The 21,875-nt window shown below is 50.7% G+C and overlaps 1 protein-coding gene across 2 annotated transcripts in view; it reads right to left on the reverse strand.

The window, feature by feature from the left end:
* Positions 1-13,219, reverse strand: part of CRISPLD2 (cysteine rich secretory protein LCCL domain containing 2) — a 30,908-nt gene extending 17,689 nt beyond the window's left edge. The window contains exons 1-2 of one of the 2 annotated variants that reach the window (XM_066582264.1): positions 13,100-13,219; positions 7,532-7,822 (exon numbers count right to left, since the gene is read on the reverse strand). In XM_066582264.1, the coding sequence (XP_066438361.1) occupies positions 7,532-7,762 (231 nt within the window). In that variant the 5' untranslated portion in view covers positions 7,763-7,822; positions 13,100-13,219. Of the gene's footprint in view, positions 1-7,531; positions 7,823-12,724; positions 12,739-13,099 lie in introns of those variants that run through there. The other variant, XM_066582265.1, reaches the window with a different exon arrangement.
* Between the last annotated feature and the right edge of the window lie 8,656 nt (positions 13,220-21,875).

Here is a 21,875-nt window from a genome sequence, read left to right on the forward strand (position 1 = left end):
GAATAGGTAATCCGTCAATTATATGGAATAGTTTTAAGACGTCGCTTTTTAAAAAAAGTTAGGCGGTTCGACGCGTTTCTGCTACAGTTAAAGTGGCCTCATCAGGAACCTAATTCTATATCTGGATGTCAAAAGTTCAGTACAGAAAGTCCTTAACTGCTCAACAAAAAATAAGTTGTAGCGGAAGTTGTAAGGTTGAGAGGAGAGGTAGACGATACTAGCATTCAAAGCGTTAGATATACCCCAGAGATTCCCCCCTGTAGCAATAAGAACGAGAAAAGGTAGCAGCACCAGCCCCTGTGGTAGGCTGGCGGCTAATCTGCGAGAAAGACAATCAGAATAGGATTTCAATCTGTGAATGTAAACATTGAATATTCTCAATTACTGACAGCAAGCAGAGATTTTGAACATGGTTAAAATTTCTAAAATACGAAAAGGAGCAGCACTATGCAAATTTTTTTTTCAAATTATACAGTAAAACTAGATGTCACCGGTCACTAAATATGGCAGCCAGGATGGATTTAGAGCTGTGGTTAACTAGCATCAGTGAAGCTCCTGAATAGTCATCATTGGAGATTTTTTATTCAGTCCATCACCACTAGGGGGCAGGAAGCAGTTCTTTTATTCCTTTTTTTTCTGGAACACTGTCAACGCCACCTATACAATCACTAGAGAGCAGCGGTGACATCACTGAGAATGCCACTCATCCATCAATAGAGAGCAGCAGTGACATCACTAAGAATGCCACTCATCGATCATTAGAGAGCAGCGGTGATATCACTCAGAATGCCACTCATCGATCATTAGAGAGCAGCGGTGACATCACTCAGAATGCCACTTATCTATCATTAGAGGGCAGCAGTGACATCACCGAGAATGCCACCTATCCATTACTAGACAACAGCGGTGACCTCACTGAGAATACCGCCTCTCCATCACTAGAGAGCAGCAGTGACATGACTGAGAATGCCGCCTATCCATCACTAGAGAGCAGCGGTGACATCACTGAGAATGCCACCTATCCATCACTAGAGAGTGGCGGTGACATCACTAAGAATGCCACCTATCCAGCACTAGACAGCAGCGGTGACATCACTGAGAATGCTGCCTATCCATCACTAGAGAGCAGCGGTGACATCACTGAGAATGCCACCTATCCATCACTAGAGAGCAGCGGTGACATCACTAAGAATGCCACCTATCCAGCACTAGAGAGCAGCGGTGACATCACTGAGAATGCCACCTATCCAGCACTAGAGAGCAGCGGTGACATCACTTAGACATATTTTGTTTGTTACATTCGATCCATCCAGTGTAACCAGCGGTAATCCTCGCTCTATATGTCGGTTTGTCTGGGGGTTGTAGTCTCTTTAGTCCCTGACAGTAAGCACTCAGTAGTTCCTTGGCGCTTTCCTTTACCCTTCCAGTCAGAGGAGGGCTGTCTCTCGTCTCTCCGGAATTTCCATACAGTAGCTCCGCAGCTGCAGCATGTATAGGTTATTTTATATTTGGCTTTGGCGGCCGTCCACGCTGCGCGCCTGGAAGAGCTATAGGAGCACAGAAGCTTGGAGGCTGAGGTGTACTTCATGGCCTGCATCCCGCACACAGCTGCTCCCACAGCGGCTGCCAAGAGTCTCCACTGTTCCGAGCATCCAGCTGCAACAGGAGATAATCCGACTCTCAGCCTCTGGCCTGATGATGATGATGATGATGATGACTCTCAGCCTCTGGCCTGATGATGATGATGATGACTCTCAGCCTCTGGCCCGATGATGATGATGATGATGACTCTCAGCCTCTGGCCCGACGCCCCAATGATGATGATGGGGAGTCTTAGACGAAGAATTAAATGCAGTTGAGTTCAGTGTCATTAGGCAATCTCCATTATAGCCAAGTGATGGCCTCAGACTACAGGGGGCAGCACTGGGGACACCCCACCCATGGCAGCCTCTCACACAATACAATGAATAGACAAATGACGGAAATTGCCGATTCAGCAAAAATAAAAAGTAACTCCAGGACAGAAGGAGCAGCTGCCCTCAGAGCTGACAATCTAACACAGTAGTGCAGCAGGAGCTCGTAGTGCCCAGTGGACGGGCCACCCATCAGTATAGGCTACATGGAAAGACTGAGGAGGATTCCAGACTGCAGGGATGAAAGCCGGTGGTCCTTACCTTCTGGAGACCACCAGAGATCACAAGCAGGAACAACTAGCAGACAATGCAAGTCATACCAGATCCATAGATCAGGAGAATATTCAGATCCCCCTGCAGCCAATCAGATCATGAGAATATCCACAGGACCAGATCCCCCTGCAGCCAATCAAGTCACAATAGTGTTAATACAAATTTCAGTACATCTCAAAACTTAGACGCCACTCGATTGTCTGTGAAATCAAATTAACCCCCTGAGGCAGGGAGAAAATCATCGGCAGGGAAGAAACAGGCCGGCAACATTCACGTTTCTGAGTTCTCTGGGGTGTTGGGGTTCACTCTGGGTATTCTGGGGGCCGAACCCCCACATCCTGGTCAGTAACGTGGAAAACCAATCAGAATGGTTCTCCGAGGCTTCTGACCTGTCTGCTTCCAACGAGTACTTTCAGCATTCACTACAATACGAGGAGGGAAACGGAAGCTTCTCTCCTCCCACCAAATTACCTTTGCGACATTGACCTTGGGGTTGTTGCTACACTGCGGCTTCCGTCATTGAGTTCTGCTATTCTGGGTGGGATCTCCTTGCAGCAACGGTTTCATAAGTATGTGGCTTTACACCTCCGTAGGACGCTGCGCCAAACATTTATATATTTAATTCTGTATTCTGACTTAACTTCCTTAAAACCCTTCTATGCTAAAGCCTGGCTGCCAACAGGAAGCGCCGTCCCAACCCCCTCCGCCACATGTGATGGCCTTGCGGTTTCAGCAAAAAGTTACAATTAAAAAAAAGAGTATGTGAGCGTTTATGTAGAGTTCTATAGGTATACATGGAGGCAGATATGGACAGGAGATATATATATATATATATTAGCGCCACTGCAATGGGAATGGAGCCATCGGCTTCCTGCATAAATTGGCTCAGTGCACAGGAGCACCAGCCCGGCTACCCCTAATGACAACCTACTGTCAGCGGTCTGAGACCCGAAGACTGGCGATCAATAGTTTACAACTGGACAAGCCCTTAAAGGAAATGAGACAGAATGAAAGAAAACAAATCTTGCTGAGCCTGATGTATAGAATCCCTTGGACAATAGTCACAGGAGCAGATTATCCTGCAGCCAATCAGATCATCAGAATATTCATAACACCAAATTACCCAACAGCCAATGAGAAAATTCATAGCATCAGATCACTCTGCAGCCAATTGGATCATGAGAATATTCACAATACTAGCTGTAATAATGAGAGCTCCAATAGAGCCGTGTGCGGCCCTGGTGGGTGCAGGAGGATGTATGAGCCGTGTGCGGCCCTGGTGGGTGCAGGGGGGTGTATGAGCCGTGTGCGGCCCTGGTGGGTGCAGGGGGGTGTATGAGCCGTGTGCGGCCCTGGTGGGTGCAGGGGGATGTATGAGCCGTGTGCGGCCCTGTTGGGTGCAGGGGGGTGTATGAGCCATGTGCGGCCCTGGTGGGTGCAGAAGGATGTATGTGCCGTGTGCGGCCCTGGTGGGTGCAGGGGGGTGTATGAGCCATGTGCGGCCCTGGTGGGTGCAGGAGGATGTATGAGCCATGAGTGGCCCTGGTGGATGAAGGAGGATGTATGAGCCATGTGCGGCCCTGGTGGGTGAAGGAGGATGTATGAGCCATGTGCGGCCCTGGTGGGTGAAGAAGGATGTATGAGCCATGTGGGGCCCTGGTGGGAGCAGGAAGATGTATGAGCCATGTGCGGCCCTGGTGGGTACAGGAGGATGTATGAGCCATGTGCGGCCCTGGTGGGTGCAGGAGGATGTATGAGCCATGTGCGGCCCTGGTGGGTGCAGGAGGATGTATGAGCCATGTGCGGCCCTGGTGGGTGCAGGAGGATGTATGAGCCATGTGCGGCCCTGGTGGGTGCGGATGTATGAGCCATGTGCGGCCCTGGCGGGTGCAGGAGGATGTATGTGCCATGTGCGGCCCTGGTGGGTGCAGGAGGATGTATGAGCCATGTGCGGCCCTGGCGGGTGCAGGAGGATGTATGAGCCATGTGCGGCCCTGGCGGGTGCAGGAGGATGTATGTGCCATGTGCGGCCCTGGTGGGTGCAGGAGGATGTATGAGCCATGTGCGGCCCTGGTGGGTGCAGGAGGATGTATGAGCCATGTGCGGCCCTGGTGGGTGCAGGTTCCGATGATGCAGCAGATGGGACCCTGTTCGTCTACCTGCCACTTCTCTTCTCCTGAGAGGCCCCGTCTGCTGGAGTCACCTCAGGTCACCGCGGACCATGAAGCGAGGTCCTGAGGCTGTAATTTTCATGGCAAACATTCCGGCTGCGTCTGCCAGCTCTTCCCTGTACTTTTCCACAGTCCTAGAATGAGGCTCTTTCTTGCCCGTCTGCAGCCTCTGTGGGCAGAGATGTTACCTCCAATAAACCGACTCCGGCTTCTCAGATTCTTCACCTAATCTATTCTTGTAGCCAAAATAACCCCTTCCCTGCCAAGGCAGCTCCACCGGAGGGGGGCAGAGCTGCCCGCGCCGGCTTGTCAAGCGCCCACCACCTCCTTGAATTCTGCACTAATCGCTTTTCATAGAATACCCCATTGAAATCACACATTGTATAACCAGAGTCCATCAGGACAGCGCCCCCAGTGGCCGCCCCAGTAACACATACAGTGAATAGTTCTGCTTTTGTCTGTGATATTTTTGGGGTTCACACACAGGTTTTCTCTGCTGCCGATATATTGCTGTGCGGCTCCTGACTGGCGCTACGAGTGGCCGAAGCTTTCTGGTGGGGCTGAACGCTGGCTGTATTTTTCTTGTTCCTATGTCCAGTAGGTGGCACTGCTGTGCACTGATGTATATGGGAGGAGGCTGGGAGGGCAGGATAGTCTTATGATCGGATGTTCCCAGCAGGAGGTGCGGGCACAGCTGCTTATTACACCAATTTTTATGCTCTTTTTGAGAAATTTGCCAATGATGATTATTCCGCTCAGCCGAGTCCATTACTCACATGACCGACACAACGGATTAATGAGCAGCCGGGATGAAACTATGCGGTGGTGACCACAAGATCAGCGCTCCTGTCCTGAAATCCTCTGTCCTGCTGGGAATCCTCCTCCTCTGTTTGTGAACCCCCACAAGGTCAACGACTCCTCTCCTGGAATCCTCAGTGCAAGGAGGGGTCCCCAGCGGGACAAGCTTGTAAGTCAGTCTGTGATCTCCCCCAAGATCAGCACAACCTTCTCCTGAAACCCTGTGTGCTGCTGTGAGGACTCTGCTGCTTCCACTATGTACAGGGAGGGTGGAAAGTCTCCGGACCCTTTTACTTTTTCTTATATGTTGTGGCCTTGTGCCCCCTCATTCTACACTCAGGACCCCAAAATGACAAAGTGACATCAGAATATTAGAAATAAAAAACATACCATTCTGCGTTGATATAAGTATCCCGCCCCTCCCCCATCCCCCGCTTCCCCTTGGTATGACACGGGACATATAGCTCTGCGGCTCCCATTTCTCTTGATCATATCTGAGGTGTTTCTACACCTTTATTGGAGTCACCTGTGGAAAATTTAGCTGATTGTACATAAGACCCTCCCATCTATATAAGGTCTCACCGCTCACAATACATATCAGAGCCAAAACCAAGCCATGAGGAGGACAGAACTGCCTGCAGAGCTCAGACAGGATTGTGTGGAGGCTCAGATCTGGGAAAGCTACAAAAACATTTCTGCTCCCCTGAAAGTTCCCAAGAGCCTAGCGGCCCCCATAATACTTACATAGAAGAACAACCAGGACTCATCCTAGAGCCGCAAGCCCACCAGACTAAGGGGGAGAAGGGTCTCGGTAAGAGAGGTGATCAAGAGCCCAGCAGCCCCCATAATACCTACATGGAAGAGCAACCAGGACTCATCCCAGAGCCGCCGACCCCCAAACTAAGGGGAAGAAGGCTCTTGGTAAGAGAGATGACCAAGAACCCAACGGTCACTGGCTGAGCTCCAAAGATCCTGTGCGCCAAAGGGAGAAAGTTCGAGAAGGTCAACCATTCCTGCAGCCTCCACCAATCTGGGCTTTATGGCAGAGCGGCCAGAAAGAAGCCTCCCCAGTAAGACACATGAAATCCACCTGGAGTTACCAAAAATATCCCAAAGGACCCTCAGACTGCGAGAAACAAGATTCTCTGCTCTGATAACACCAAGACGGAACATTCTGGCATCTAAGTGTTGTGTATGAAGAAAACCAGGCGCCGCACATTACCAGCCCAATACCATCCCTACAGTGAAGCCTGGTGGAGGAGAATCATTCTGGGGAGGGGAGACCGGTCAGGGTGGGTGGAAAGCTGAATGGACCAAAGTACAGAGATAATGACAACCTGATCCAGAGCACAAGGGACCTCAGACGGGCAGAAGGGTCACCTTCCAACAAGACAAGGACCATAAGACTCCAACCAAGACCACCTAGGAGTGCGGACAACTCTGTGAATGTCCTTGAGTGGCCCGGCCAGAGCCCTGAACCCAATGGGACATCTTTGGGGAGACCTGACAATGGCTGTCCACAGACGGCCCCCATCCAGCCTGACAGAGGGCAGAAAACCCCCAAATCCAGGGGTGCAAACCTTGTGGCATCAAAGCCAAGAAGACTGGAGGCTGGAATCACTGCCAAAGGTTCTTCCCCTGAGTGCTGAGTCCAGGGGTGTGAATACTTATGGCACTGCTGGGTGGGAGGTTTTTTGTATTTTTTAAAATTGATAAACATTTCTCCGGTTCTGTTGTCACTTTGTCATTCTGGGGTCCTCAGTGCAGAATGAGGGGGGCACAACATAACATGTAAAATAGTGAGAGGGTGTGGGGACTTTCCAGACCCGCCATAACTGTGACCACTAGATTAGCGCCCGCCTCTCTGGACTCCTCCGTCCTCCGGGGGCGCTGCTCCTTCCGCTCTGGATCTCCAGTCGCCTCTTTGGTTTCATATTTTGCACATAAAACTCTTTCATCCTGACGAGCCCCTGGAGATCGGCGCGTCCGGTGGAGTCGGAGAACACTGTGTCACTGCTCAGCCTTCATATCCAGGGCCAACCCAAATACTCGTCTGCCCCTCGTTCCGCCTGTGAGATCTCGCTCCATTCTCAGCCCTGAGAACCTTAGATGTTGTATAACATGAAAGAGAAGAGTCTGAGTGCGGGGGGGGGGGGGGGGGGGGGGGGGGCGGTGACCCCACAAATATCACCCTCCAAACTACTCTGCCGGACACCTAGCCGCCTGTATGGGGGTCCTCACCTGGCGGAACTAGGGGAGCATCTCTACAACCTGCGCTTGCATAGCTGGGAGAGACTGCCAGCGGCCACAGTGGTCATCACCCAGCTTTCCCAGGAACAGATGAGACGGGACTGTTGGTTACATTACTGCACTCACCATGTACTCCATGTTGGAGGCTGATGGGTGGACTTGTCCTCGCAGCTTGTTGTGAAGTTGCAGGATTTCCTCCTTGTCAGACCTGGGGATGGCTCTCCGGCTTCGGGCGTGCGCCGCGCCGTCCTGGTATCTGCTCAGGAGGTTTTCCAGGAAGGTGTTATTGGGCAGGAGCATGCAGTGACACTGCTCCACCAGCAGGAGGGCGCCAAACAACGGGATCCAAAGATTCATAGTGATGATGAACAAGACAACAAGGAGCTCACAGGCCAAAGGTGCTGGAAAAGGTCAAGTCTGAGAAAAGAAACACAGAAGTCACCCAAGAGCTTGAGACAGGAACAACTGAGTCCATCATCCATCCCGCACACAACACAACTGAGTCCATCATCCATCCCGCACACAACACAACTGAACCCATCATCCATCCGGCACACAACACAACTGAACCCATCATCCATCCCACAACAACACAACTGAATACATCATCCATCCCACACACACAGGACAACTGAACCAATCATCCATCCCGCACACAACACAACTGAACCCATCATCCATCCCGCACACAACACAACTGAACCCATCATCCATCCCACACACACAGGACAACTGAACCCATCATCCATCCCACACACAACACAACTGAACCCATCATCCATTCCACACACACACACAACACAACTGAACCCATCATCCATCCCACACACAACACAACTGAACCCATCATACATCCCACACACACAGGACAACTGAACCCATCATCCATCCCACACACAACACAACTGAACCCATTATCCATCCCACACACAACACAACTGAACCCATCATCCATTCCACACACACACAACACAACTGAACCCATCATCCATCCCACACACAACACAACTGAACCCATCATCCATCCCACACACACAAGACATCTGAGCCCATCATCCATCCCACACACACACACACAAGACATCTGAGCCCATCATCCATCCAACACACACACACAAGACAACTGAACCCATCATCCATCCAACACACACACACACAAGACAACTCAACCCATCATCCATCCCACACACAGGACAACTGAACCCATCATCCATCCCACACACAACACAACTGAACCCATCATCCATCCCACACACACAGGACAACTGAACCCATCATCCATCCCACACACACACACAAGACATCTGAGCCCATCATCCATCCCACACACACACACAGCACAACTGAACCAATCATCCATCCCACACACACAGGACAACTGAACCCATCATCCATCCCACCCACACACACACACAAGACAACTGAGCCCATCATCAACAGCCAACGCAGCACATCTTTTCCCACACTCCTGCCCAGCAACAATCGCTGGATGATGAGAGTTGTAGTTATGTGTCTTTAAAAGATCAGACTAAGAGACAAAGACGCCCAACAAGGAGAGAACCAGAAACCGACAACGGAAGTCACTTAAATAAGGGTGACGGCTGTCAGAGTTATTATCCTTTACTACAGGGAAAAGAGGTTCTGCAGAAGCTCATTGGCATTATGCAAATCTGCACCCTCACCATCTTGGCCCCACAGCAGCTGCCAGGTGGGTCCACTCCTTACTCATCCCTATTACTGGTTCACTGGCTGCGAGTCCCTCGTTGCTGCCTTATGGCCGTAATCGTTGCGCTAATGGTGGGATTTACCTTCATTTATCAGAAATGACTCACAGCAACCAATCAGAGTGCAGCTTTCTTGGATGCACAGCAGTTTATGATATGAAATCTGCGCTATGATTGGTGCAATAGATAATAAGGTTTATTATTAGAGAGCGAGGCGCCCTACAGCAGTGACATCACCTGCCACCATGTATGATGACATCACACTGCACAGGAGCGCATCCATCCGGCAGCAGTGACATCACCTGCCACCATGTATGATGACATCACACTGCACAGGAGCTCATCCATCCTGCAGCAGTGACATCACCTGCCACCATGTATGATGACATCACACTGCACAGGAGCTCATCCATCCGGCAGCAGTGACATCACCTGCCACCATGTATGATGACATCACACTGCACAGGAGCTCATCCATCCGGCAGCAGTGACATCACCTGCCACCATGTATGATGACATCACACTGCACAGGAGCTCATCCATCCTGCAGCAGTGACATCACCTGCCACCATGTATGATGACATCACACTGCACAGGAGCTCATCCATCCGGCAGCAGTGACATCACCTGCCACCATGTATGATGACATCACACTGCACAGGAGCTCATCCATCCTGCAGCATTCTGGGCACTACTTTGTATCAGTATTTGTAAGCTCGGCACCCCCTCAGGGCCAGAGGCCCTACAGCCCCCCAAGACTAGGGGTTCTGCACCCCCCATCGCTGAAGCTCACTTGCATGGCGTGTTTTCTATGGCGCCGCCCCCCCATCCTCACACGTTCAGCGCTGCGCATTTGTCTTTATAAATATGTAAACTGCGATTTTCCCATAAGACTAAAACCGGAAATGTACAAGAGGGAAAAGTGGAACATTCCAGAAGCGGCAGACGCCTTAACCCTTTGTGGCACGCACTCCGGCACATGGCAGAGGGGCAAGAGGATCAGAAGCTAGCTACAGCAGGCAGTATCCCATAAGAGAATTAGATACGTATCACAGGATCGGATTAGATACAGCAGCTCAGCAGACAGTATCACACATGAAAGGATTGGGTACAGCAGCTCAGCAGACAGTATCACACAGGATCGGATTAGATACAGCAGCTCAGCAAGTAGTATCACAAAGGATCGGATTAGATACAGCAGCTCAGCAGGCAGTATCACACAGGATCGGATTAGATACACGTCTCAGCAGACAGTATCACACAGGATAGGATTAGATACACGGCTCAGCAGGCAGTATCACACAGGATAGGATTAGATACAGCAGCTCAGCAGACCGTATCACACATGAAAGGATTAGATACAGTAGCTCAGCAGGCAGTATCACACATGAAATGATTAGATACAGCGGCTCAGCAGGCAGTAAGCAAACTCTTATTTTTGTATACCCTCAGTCACATTGCATACTCCAGTTACATCCAAATCTGCAAGCACAATTCTGCCTCTTGATGGGCTTCGGTATCTCGGGGTCTGGTCACACGCCACAGATTTGTTGCAGAATTTTTTGCAGCTGAAAATCCCTTCCATCCCTGTGAATGTGGCGCCGCAGCAGCACCTGCACCGATATCTGCAGCCTGTGAATGTGGCGCCGCAGCAGCACCTGCACCGATATCTGCAGCCTGTGAATGTGGCGCCGCAGCAGCACCTGTATCGATATCTGCAGCCTGTGAATGTGGCGCTGCAGCAGCACCTGCACCGATATCTGCAGCCTGTGAATGTGGCGCCGCAGCAGCACCTGCACCGATATCGGCAGCCTGTGAATGTGGCGCCGCAGCAGCACCTGCACCGATATCGGCAGCCTGTGAATGTGGCGCCGCAGCAGCACCTGCACCGATATCTGCAGCCTGTGAATGTGGCGCCGCAGCAGCACCTGCACCGATATCTGCAGCCTGTGAATGTGGCGCCGCAGCAGCACCTGCACCGATATCGGCAGCCTGTGAATGTGGCGCCGCAGCAGCACCTGCACCGATATCTGCAGCCTGTGAATGTGGCGCCGCAGCAGCACCTGTATCGATATCTGCAGCCTGTGAATGTGGCGCCGCAGCAGCACCTGTATCGATATCTGCAGCCTGTGAATGTGGCGCTGCAGCAGCACCTGCACCGATATCGGCAGCCTGTGAATGTGGCGCCGCAGCAGCACCTGCACCGATATCTGCAGCCTGTGAACGCTCTCTCTGCAGCACCTGCTGGATCAGTGTCTGGGTTTGGGGCATTCTGCTGCGCTGCATTACGTGAGATGTAGTGTTTATACCAGATATGGTAAAAAGTTGTTTGGAGTAATAGAGGCTCCAGCTAAGCTGGTAGGTACAGGGGGCAGCAGAAATATGACTGCAGATCTGGATGTGACTGGAGTATAAAACAGCTTACAGAAGATCAGTAAAAGGACAAGAAGTTTAGATCCAAGTTATCCAGTTGAAAAAAGTCTCAGCTGTCCCTGATGGAGGGCAGCGCAGGATCCCCACACCATCAGTCTCATGGCTGCTGCTGAACTACAATGCTCAGCATACCCTGCAGCTGCAGCTCCCATCAGCAGATGTGATTCCCATAGCAATCCTGGTCTCTGACCTCTGTGGAGGAGGTTGGAGGTTCAGCTGGAGCGCAGGCCTCATGGAATATTCTCTGTCATGCAGTGAATCACAGTAACCATAATACATGCCAGAGCCAAATCCCCCTCATCCATCTCAGTCCTTCCCCTGGTTCTCTATCCCAGACCCCCCTGACCACAGCAGAGAGCAGGGAGGGGATGCAGGGGGCCTGTCCATACTGTCATATCACCAGGAGCAGGCAGCAGTTACTACATAAGCTGCACCAAATTGTAAGAAGATTGTAAACTGAAGCAGAAGGTGCTATAAACCGCATATATTCCTCGTGCAGATTACAGCTACAAACTGGGTTATATGTATACGGCTGCGGCCAGATATTAGGCTTGAATAACCCTAAATCTATAATATCCCTAATCACATTATATATAACCCAGCATACATAGGGGGGCGGATCACCCATCGCTCCACATGTTACCAGTCCTCAGTTCTGTTTTGCATTGTTTGGTTACTTTTTGTTACACTTTGTTATTTCTGTATCAGGCATTAACCCTTCTGCTCCCGATCACCTGGTGCCCACAGAGCGCCCCCTACTATAAAATCCCCCAGTACCTGAGATCTGCAGAAAAAATCTCACATAGTAACAGCTAAACTGATGACTATGAACCACAAGTTCCAGCAACACCCGAATCCTAATATCATAGCCACTAGGAACCTGAGAGCTTCACAATAGTTCAATGCAGAAAAAAAATACAAAACCACAAGAAGTAAATACCAATATGGGGACTACAAGTCCTGTGTATGGGCTGAAGACCACTAGTCCAGCAGTCATGTTGTATACAAAGAATGGGGGGGTCCTGTCTATGCTCACCTCTACAAGATCTTTTGGGGAGGTTCAGTTCTGGGGGATGGGGGGGGGGGGGGGGCGGACTACCTGTTCTCATCTCTGGTAATGGGGGTCCTAGCTGTGCTCATCTATTAGGATGGGGACCCCTACCTGTGCTCAGCTCTTTGGGGTGAGGGCTACTACAGGGCAGGGGTCGTACCTGTGCTCAGTTCTGGGGGGGAGGGGTTCTACCTGTGCTCAGCTCTGGGGTTGGGGGCTCCTACCTGTGCTCAGCTCTGGGGTTGGGGGTAGGGGCTCCTACCTGTGCTCAGCTCTGGGTGTGGGGGCTCCTACCTGTGCTCAGCTCTGGGGGTGGGGGCTCCTACCTGTGCTCAGCTCTGGGTGTGGGGGGTCCTACCTGTGCTCAGCTCTGGGGTTGGGGGCTCCTACCTGTGCTCAGCTCTGGGTGTGGGGGGTCCTACCTGTGCTCAGCTCTGGGGGTGGGGGCTCCTACCTGTGCTCAGCTCTGGGGGTGGGGGCTCCTACCTGTGCTCAGCTCTGGCTCCAGCAGTACAAGCTCCAGGGATTCCGCTGCTTCCTCTGAACTGACTCCAGGGCTGCAGACTCCCTCCTATTTATACTTGTGGGGACGGCTGATCCTGGAAGTCAATGTTCTTGGCAACTTTTCCCCACTGACGAAATGAAGAAATAGGTGTCATCAAAGATCTGCTTCTTCGGAGAGGAGATAGCAGCAGGTCCAAGGAGAGCCCAGCTGCAGGGGGGACACCACAGCCCTGCACTCCTGCTTCAGGGGGGACACAATAGCCCCCCACTGCTGCTTCAGGGGGACAACACAGCCCTCCACTCCTGCTGCAGGGGGGACACCACAGCTCTCCACTCCTGCTGCAGGGGGGACACCCCAGCCCTCCACTCCTGCTGCAGGGGGGACACCCCAGCTCTCCACTCCAACTGCTGACGCTATAAACAATGCAAGGTCTTGACAACAGGACTGATACACCAGAAGTCAGAGCTCCCAGTATATATCACCCCGGGCAGACATAGTACTGTACTAATATATATGTATACCTGTAGAGCTTCTGGTATATTATATACGGTATGTCACCTGCAGATATGAGACTGTATAAGACATTACATACAGCACTTTCATGTCACCATGTCGCCCGCTGAGCTGACAATCTACTCATAATTAACGACTTCTGTACAGATTTCTCCTCGGAATACAGGAGACAAACCATGAGAATTCATGTAAGAGCCCCATGGACGACAGAATGATCCCCACTCCAGCCCCTATAGATATACGAATATATAGATCCACCGGCAGGATTATCCCTCTTTACTCTCTGCTGCATCTGCCGATCTCCATTAATGGCTGCGACCAGCAGAGGGCGACACAGACACTGGAAACTCCTTAGAAAACACTGTACACTCCTGCAGTAAGTGGTCCGGAGGAGTCGTGATACCACTCACCTCTGATGTCATAACACAGTTGTTGTACATGATGACATCACACACTGCTGTATAGGATATCACACTTCAGTATATGATGTCATCATGTATTGCTGTACAGGATGACATCACTCACCAGCTGCTGTGTACGATATCTCTGTAGGCACCCAGGGTGATGCTTGCTTTCTCACTAAACTACTGATCTTCAATTTGTGGAGGGATGAAGGGTCAGGGGGTCTAGGACAGTAGGGGGCGCTATCCCCAGGCATATGATCAGGGTGAGGGCTGCAGGTCACTGATCTCTCAGTCTGAGCCTCATAAAATAATCACCTTCAGAAATGCCCCCCATGACTCAGATGTGACCGTTTTGGGGGTTGTTGCACGACCCGGACCCCCGGCCACATCACCCCATGTATGAGGTCTGTATGAGTATCTGCACACCTGCCCTAAACGCCTCGCTGGATGACGAATTGGTGGATTTACACAGAGGATTGTTCTCTCGCAGCGATACTCCAAGACGGAAAAATCTCAGCATGTTCTATTTCCATACGAGTCTCACATGAATCCATACAGTCCGCCGCCCCTCGCACGGCACGCGGATGGGGGGTCCGGGTGCGGCTCGCTGCTGCTTGTCTGAAAGGTCCCTTATTGATACAGTTTGTTGCAGATTTCTGGCACCTTCTGCTTTATAAATCCCCCGTGGCGCCGCTGCAACCTCTGTATCCCCCCAAGTACCCCGCCTGACCCTGCACACACGTACATGCCTCCCAGCGGATCCCGCAGCGGGACGCTCTGCTGCAGATCTCTGCTCCGTAAGCCGCAATGTATTCATGCAGACTCGGTTGCAGAAATGTTCTGCCTTAGAAAGCAGCAAGTCTGCAGGGGAAGGTCGGGACTGCCGCAGGTTGGGGGATGTCCGTGTTCATTAGCACAGATACTCCCTTTATGACAGCCGCCCCCAAGGGTCAGGACGCCCAGCAATGCAGCCATTCACTGTACGACCCGCAACTTATATCAGTGCTAGAGCGTTCTAAGTCATATCAGTCACACATGATGTAAATGTCTCTGTGGGTTATATATCAGTATCACTCCCCTCATACAAAAGAGAAAAAAAGGTAAAAAGCCCCCCAGCTCACCAACCCGTCTGACCAGAGGGCGGGCGCACGGACACGCCAACAATGAGGTCCAGCGCCTCCGATGGGAAAACATTATAAGAACACTAAACTCTGACACACCGCCAAAAAAATATTAGGGTCCGGTAGAGCAATAGTGACCATGTTTGTTTAGAAGCATTTCAACTTAGAGTTTAGCGGTTTTATAACGTTTGCCCATCAGATGAGCCGGACGTCTTGTTTTGTATCACTCCCATTATCCCTGCCCCCAGGAGCTTGCAATCTAATCTCCCCATCACACAAACTCAGTCGAGACTGGCCATACACATTTGAATGCTCTCAGTGGAGCGTGCCTGTGCCCTCAGGAGTTAGTTGCTCGCAGCGCCCCCTCTGGCCTCCAGTCATGTTTTCTCAACCTAAAGTCTGCTGGAGCCACAAGAGCCCACGGGGGCGTCCAATGAGCGCCACAGGGAGATCGTCTGTTTAGTCCATCCGTAAGGTCATTAAAGGGATTGATCAGCCTTAAAGTATTGCTGGCCTATCCTAAGGAGGTCACAAACCTCTTATAATGAGAGGTGGTACAAAGCCCAGCAGCAACACAGAGGCCGATACCAAGAGAACCCCGCTGACAGACCGACAGAGCCCCGCTAACCATGAGAGCTGAGAGAGACCGAGAGAACCCCGCTGACAGACCGACAGAGCCCCGCTAACCACGAGAGCTGAGAGAGACCGAGAGAGCCCCGCTAACCACGGGAGCTGAGAGAGACCGAGAGAACCCCGCTAACCACGAGAGCTGAGAGAGACCGAGAGAACCCCGCTGACAGACCGAGAGAGCCCCGCTAACCACGAGAGCTGAGAGAGACCGAGAGAGCCCCGCTAACCACGGGAGCTGAGAGAGACCGAGAGAACCCCGCTAACCACGGGAGCTGAGAGAGACCGAGAGAGCCCCGCTGACAGACCAACAGAACCCCGCTAACCATGAGAGCTGAGAGAGACCGAGAGAGCCCCGCTAACGCAGAGAGAGACAGACGAAGAGAACCCTGCCAACCATAAGAGCTTACACTCTACAGGAGAGAGAGGACCCTGCTGACCATAAGAGCTTTCTCTATCTCACCTGTACAGCTGTTATGGTCAGCAGGGTCGTCTCTCTCTCTCTTGTAGAGTGTAAGCTCTTATGGTCAGCAGGGTTCCCGGTATCTCTCCTGTAGAGTGTAAGCTCTTATGGTCAGCAGGGTCCTCTCTCTCCTGTAGAGTGTCAGCTCTTATGGTCAGTAGGGTCCTCTCTCTCTCCTGTAGAGTGTAAGCTCCTATGGTCATCAGGGTTCCCTGTCTCTGTCCTGTAGAGTGTGAGAAAGGACCCCGCTGACCATAAGAGCTGACACTCTAGAAGATACAGAGGACCCCGCTGACCATAAGAGCTGAGAGAGACCGAGAGAACCCCGCTAAGGGTTCCATTCACCCTTTATGTTCTGCGGAGACTGACCCCCAATTTCCCGTGACTTCTCTTCATCTTTCGCACTTTGCTGATCTTTTGAGAAATGTTGCAATTTAGTGATTTTCCTGCGGTCTGGTCTCCGTCCAGCGGACATTAATCTAGTTAATTGGGAACACATCCCCACGACTGGCTCAGGTTGTTGGGCGCGGGGCTATTGTGTAACACGCTGGTTTCTTTGGAGCGTGCGCTCCCCGTGCCTCGACCCTCCCTCTATCACTGCGCTCATCTGATCTCCCAATCCTGCAGTGTTGTCTGTCTCTTGGACGAACTGCTGATATCTGCATCTGATTATAGAGGAATACACAGTACGGAGCGCGGAGATGGACGCGCCGAACCCGCCGGGCATCTGGAACGGGGGCCATTAGTGTATGTACTGCATGTGTCCTGGAGAGCAATTCATACGGAGGAAGTCACACCACAGGACAGTGCTAGCAGACATGGCCTTAAATGGTTGATACGGGGGTCCTCTCTCGTTCCTGTACAGTGTAAGCTCTTATGGTCAGCAGGGTCCTCTCGTTCCTGTACAGTGTAAGCTCTTATGGTCAGCAGGGTCCTCTCTCGTTCCTGTAGAGTGTCAGCTCTTATGGTCAGCAGGGTCCTCTCTCTCCTATAGAGTGTAAGCTCTTATGGTCAGCAGGGTCCTTTCTCTCCTATAGAGTGTAAGCTCTTAGGGTCAGTGGGATCCTCTCTCTCTCTCGCTCCTGTAGAGTGTAAGCTCTTAGGGTCAGCAGGGTCCTCTCGCTCCTGTAGAGTGTAAGCTCTTAAGGTCAGCAGGATCCTCTCTCTTTCATTTCTGTAGAGTGTAAGCTCTTATGGTCAGCAGGGTCCTCTCACTCCTATAGAGTGTCAGCTCTTAGGGGCAGCAGGGTCCTCTCTCTCCTATAGAGTGTCAGCTCTTAGGGGCAGCAGGGTCCTCTCTCTCCTATAGAGTGTCAGCTCTTATGGGCAGCAGGGTCCTCTCTCTCCTATAGAGTGTAAGCTCTTAGGGTCAGTGGGATCCTCTCTCTCTCTCTCTCTCTCTCTCTCTCTCTCTCTCTCTCTCTCTCTCTCTCTCTCTCTCTCGCTCCTGTAGTGTAAGCTCTTAGGGTCAGTGGGTTCCTCTCTCTCTCGCTCCTATAGAGTGTAAGCTCTTAGGGTCAGTGGGTCCTCTTTCTCTCGCTCCTTTAGAGTGTAAGCTCTTAGGGTCAGTGGGATCCTCTCTCTTTCTCTCCCCTGTAAAGTGTCAGCTCTTAGGGTCAGTGGGATCCTCTCACACACACCCTCTACAGGAGAGAGAGAGATACAGCTAGTTAGTAAATACTTTTGCTCCCTTGAAACAACAGTTTTGAGCCTCTTTTCTTAGAACTCTGTGCTGATCTGTTTCTGTTATTCCTCCTGGAAAATTCTGAATAAACTGACAACTGGGTGTTACCATTCTATGTCAGAGGGGCGTGTCAAATACTGTCAGAACTGGTTAGGTTCTAGGGATGTCTGTTTCCCTTTTTTCATACCCATTTTTCAGTCTATCGATATATTTCTAGGAGGAATAACAGAGGAACGGCACCCTGGAAGGATCAAAAGAAAGAGGCGACAGAGTTTGGGAAATTAAAGGCAACTTCAAATGTCTACGGCCCAGAAGAAGTTGGGAGTCCAAGTTTATAAACTTTTTTGACACTTTCAGCGGAGGCCTCTAAAGGCCCATTTAGACACGACGATCTTTTGAGCAATAATTGTTGGGTGTAAATGTGCCCATCTTTCACTTTTCTGCCGAAGGATAAAATGCAGTTCTGCATGAAAACCATCGTTCAGTAGAAGAGCTGATAAGCAGGACTGCATGCTGTGCTCTGCCCACTGAGAGCTGATAAGCAGGACCGTATGCTGTGCTCTGCCCACTGAGAGCTGATAAGCAGGACTGCACGCTGTGCTCTGCCCACGGAGAGCTGATTAAGCTGATACTATTGTCTCAGCTGCCAGCCTGCCACAGAACAGAGGGAATGTAATCAAGGAACTGCAGGTGGTCTGTTCCCGGACTACAGCTCCCAGCGGCTCACACACTACTAACTGGCACTTATAGGCATTAGTACTGTGAAGGCTACGGGCCTATATACTTCATCTTGTCTCCTCTGAACATTTCTTGTATGAACTTTATATGATTTATCTTGACAAGAAACACGGGGCTCCTCAGGGGACCAAACATCAAACAATTATCTCAGCCGCTCAGCTAAAAATACATATTTTATATCCTCTTTTGTTCTGTTTTTCATATCTAAATTCCTCTTTTCTTTCTCCTTAGCGGCATTTTCCCATAAATGTATATGAATATGCAAATCTTTGATCACCCGCTCTACATGTATACGGGCACAGATATTTGATCACCCGCTCTACATGTATACGGGCACAGATATTTGATCACCCGCTCTACATGTATACGGGCACAGATATTTGATCACCCGCTCTACATGTATACGGGCACAGATATTTGATCACCCGCTCTACATGTATACGGGCACAGATATTTGATCACCCGCTCTACATGTATACGGGCACAGATATTTGATCACCCGCTCTACATGTATACGGGCACAGATATTTGATCACCCACTCTACATGTATACGGGCACAGATATTTGATCACCCGCTCTACATGTATACGGGCACAGATATTTGATCACCCACTCTACATGTATACGGGCACAGATATCTGATCACCCGCTCTACATGTATACGGGCACAGATATTTGATCACCCGCTCTACATGTATACGGGCACAGATATTTGATCACCCGCTCTACATGTATACGGGCACAGATATTTGATCACCCGCTCTACATGTATACGGGCACAGATATTTGATCACCCGCTCTACATGTATACGGGCACAGATATTTGATCACCCGCTCTACATGTATACGGGCACAGATATTTGATCACCCGCTCTACATGTATACGGGCACAGATATTTGATCACCCGCTCTACATGTATACGGGCACAGATATTTGATCACCCGCTCTACATGTATACGGGCACAGATATTTGATCACCCACTCTACATGTATACGGGCACAGATATTTGATCACCCGCTCTACATGTATACGGGCACAGCGCCACTCAGCTTTTGGTATAAAGGAAGATGATTTGGGAATAAGCCTCAGATTGCTGTCACAGTCCTGCTCTCTTGTCCATTGCTTTCTTATGGCCGCCGCCAGAATCCCCTTTTAATTTGGAGCCTCCCAGCGTTTAGCTGGAAGCACTGAATGTCCCCGACAGGACCAAGGAGTGGTTTATGCAGAATGATGCTCACAGCCCATCGCTGTCGTGTAAATCCACCTGAAACTCCTCAGAAGACTTCATGGCCGACTGCAGACTATGAGAAACCTGGAGCAGAGATGACAAGGCCGACCCGGTGACCCCAAACCCAACAGAGGGGCAATAAAACTCTCACATCCCTCATCAGTGGACTAATTAAAGGCTGGTTTACACGGGCCGATGATCGCTCCAACCACAGTGACAGCTTGGAGCGATCATTTTCCACAAAGTATTAAGTAGCTACTTAAGAGCGATGAGGTCTGTAGATGAAGCCGTCCCTGAAGGCAGTTAGTAACCTCTCTTATCTGCGCTCAGATCCTTTGTTCTCCATGTGGAAACAATGCTATCAGCACTCCCCCTGGAGAACTGCTGATAAGGCTGAGGGACGATTTTTAGGTTGGACTGAATTTAATGATCAGCTAGCAGTGCCTGAAAAGCAGACGATGGGCGCACATTTACACGCACCGATTATGGCTGAAACGATCGCCGATGAGCGTTTTGTTTTTTTTAGCGATCATTGGCTGGTGTAAATGGGCCTCCAGTAACTCCTCTACTGATCCTCTTCGGATATTGTTTTAAGGGCAAATTAATCACCCCATGACTGTTATATTATACACATATCTACACCTCCTGGGATCTATTCCATTATGCCGAAGAAGGTATGAAAGCTGCCATGACATCATGTGCTTTTGCAGCAGTTAAAAGGTATCAGGAGGACTGGGAACAATTACATTCTGCAAATTAAAAAGATGGACAATATTCTCATCCTTCATGGCACCGCTGCTCTCTAGTGATGGATAGGTGGCATTCTCAGTGATGTCACCCCTGCTCCCTAGTGATGGATAGGCGTCATTCTCAGTGATGTCACCGCTGCTCTCTAGTGATGGATAGGCAGCATTCTCAGTGATGTCACCGCTGCTCTCTAGTGATGGATAGGTGGCATTCTCAGTGATGTCACCGCTGTTCTCTAATGATGGATAGGTGGCATTCTCTGTGATGTCACCGCTGCTCTCTAGTGATGGATAGGCGGCATTATTAGTGATGTCACTGCTGCTCTCTAGTGATGGATAGGCATCATTCTCAGTGATGTCACCGCTGCTCTCTAGTGATGGATAGGCGGCATTCTCAGTGATGTCACCGCTGCTCTATAGTAATGGATAGGTGGTACTCCCAGTGATGTCACCGCTGCTCTCTAGTAATGGATAGGTGGCACTCTCAGTGATGTCATGGCTGCTCTCTAGTGATGGATACGTGGCACTGTCAATGATGTCACCGCTGCTCTCTAGTGATGGATAGGTGGCACTCAGTGATGGCACCGCTGCTCTCTAGTGATGGATAGGTGGCATTCTCAGTGATGTCACCGCTGCTCTCTAGTGATGGATAGGCGGCATTCTCAGTGATGTCACCGCTGCTCTTTAGTGATGGATAGGCGGCATTATTAGTGATGTCACCGCTGCTCTCTAGTGATGGACAGGCGACATTCTCAGTGATGTCACCGCTGCTCTCTAGTAATGGATAGGCAGCATTCTCAGTGATGTCACCGCTGCTCTCTAGTGATGGATAGGTGGCATTCTCAGTGATGTCACCGCTGCTCTCTAGTGATGGATAGGTGGCACTCAGTGATGTCACCGTTGCTCTCTAGTGATGGATAGGCGGCATTCTCAGTGATGTCACCGCTGCTCTATAGTAATGGATAGGTGGTACTCCCAGTGATGTCACCGCTGCTCTCTAGTAATGGATAGGTGGCACTCTCAGTGATGTCATGGCTGCTCTCTAGTGATGGATACGTGGCACTGTCAATGATGTCACCGCTGCTCTCTAGTGATGGATAGGTGGCACTCAGTGATGTCACCGCTGCTCTCTAGTGATGGATAGGCGGCATTCTCAGTGATGTCACCGCTGCTCTTTAGTGATGGATAGGCGGCATTATTAGTGATGTCACCGCTGCTCTCTAGTGATGG

The sequence above is a fragment of the Eleutherodactylus coqui genome, chromosome 11, assembly GCF_035609145.1.
Source record: "Eleutherodactylus coqui strain aEleCoq1 chromosome 11, aEleCoq1.hap1, whole genome shotgun sequence".
NCBI classification, from domain to species: domain Eukaryota; kingdom Metazoa; phylum Chordata; class Amphibia; order Anura; family Eleutherodactylidae; genus Eleutherodactylus; species Eleutherodactylus coqui.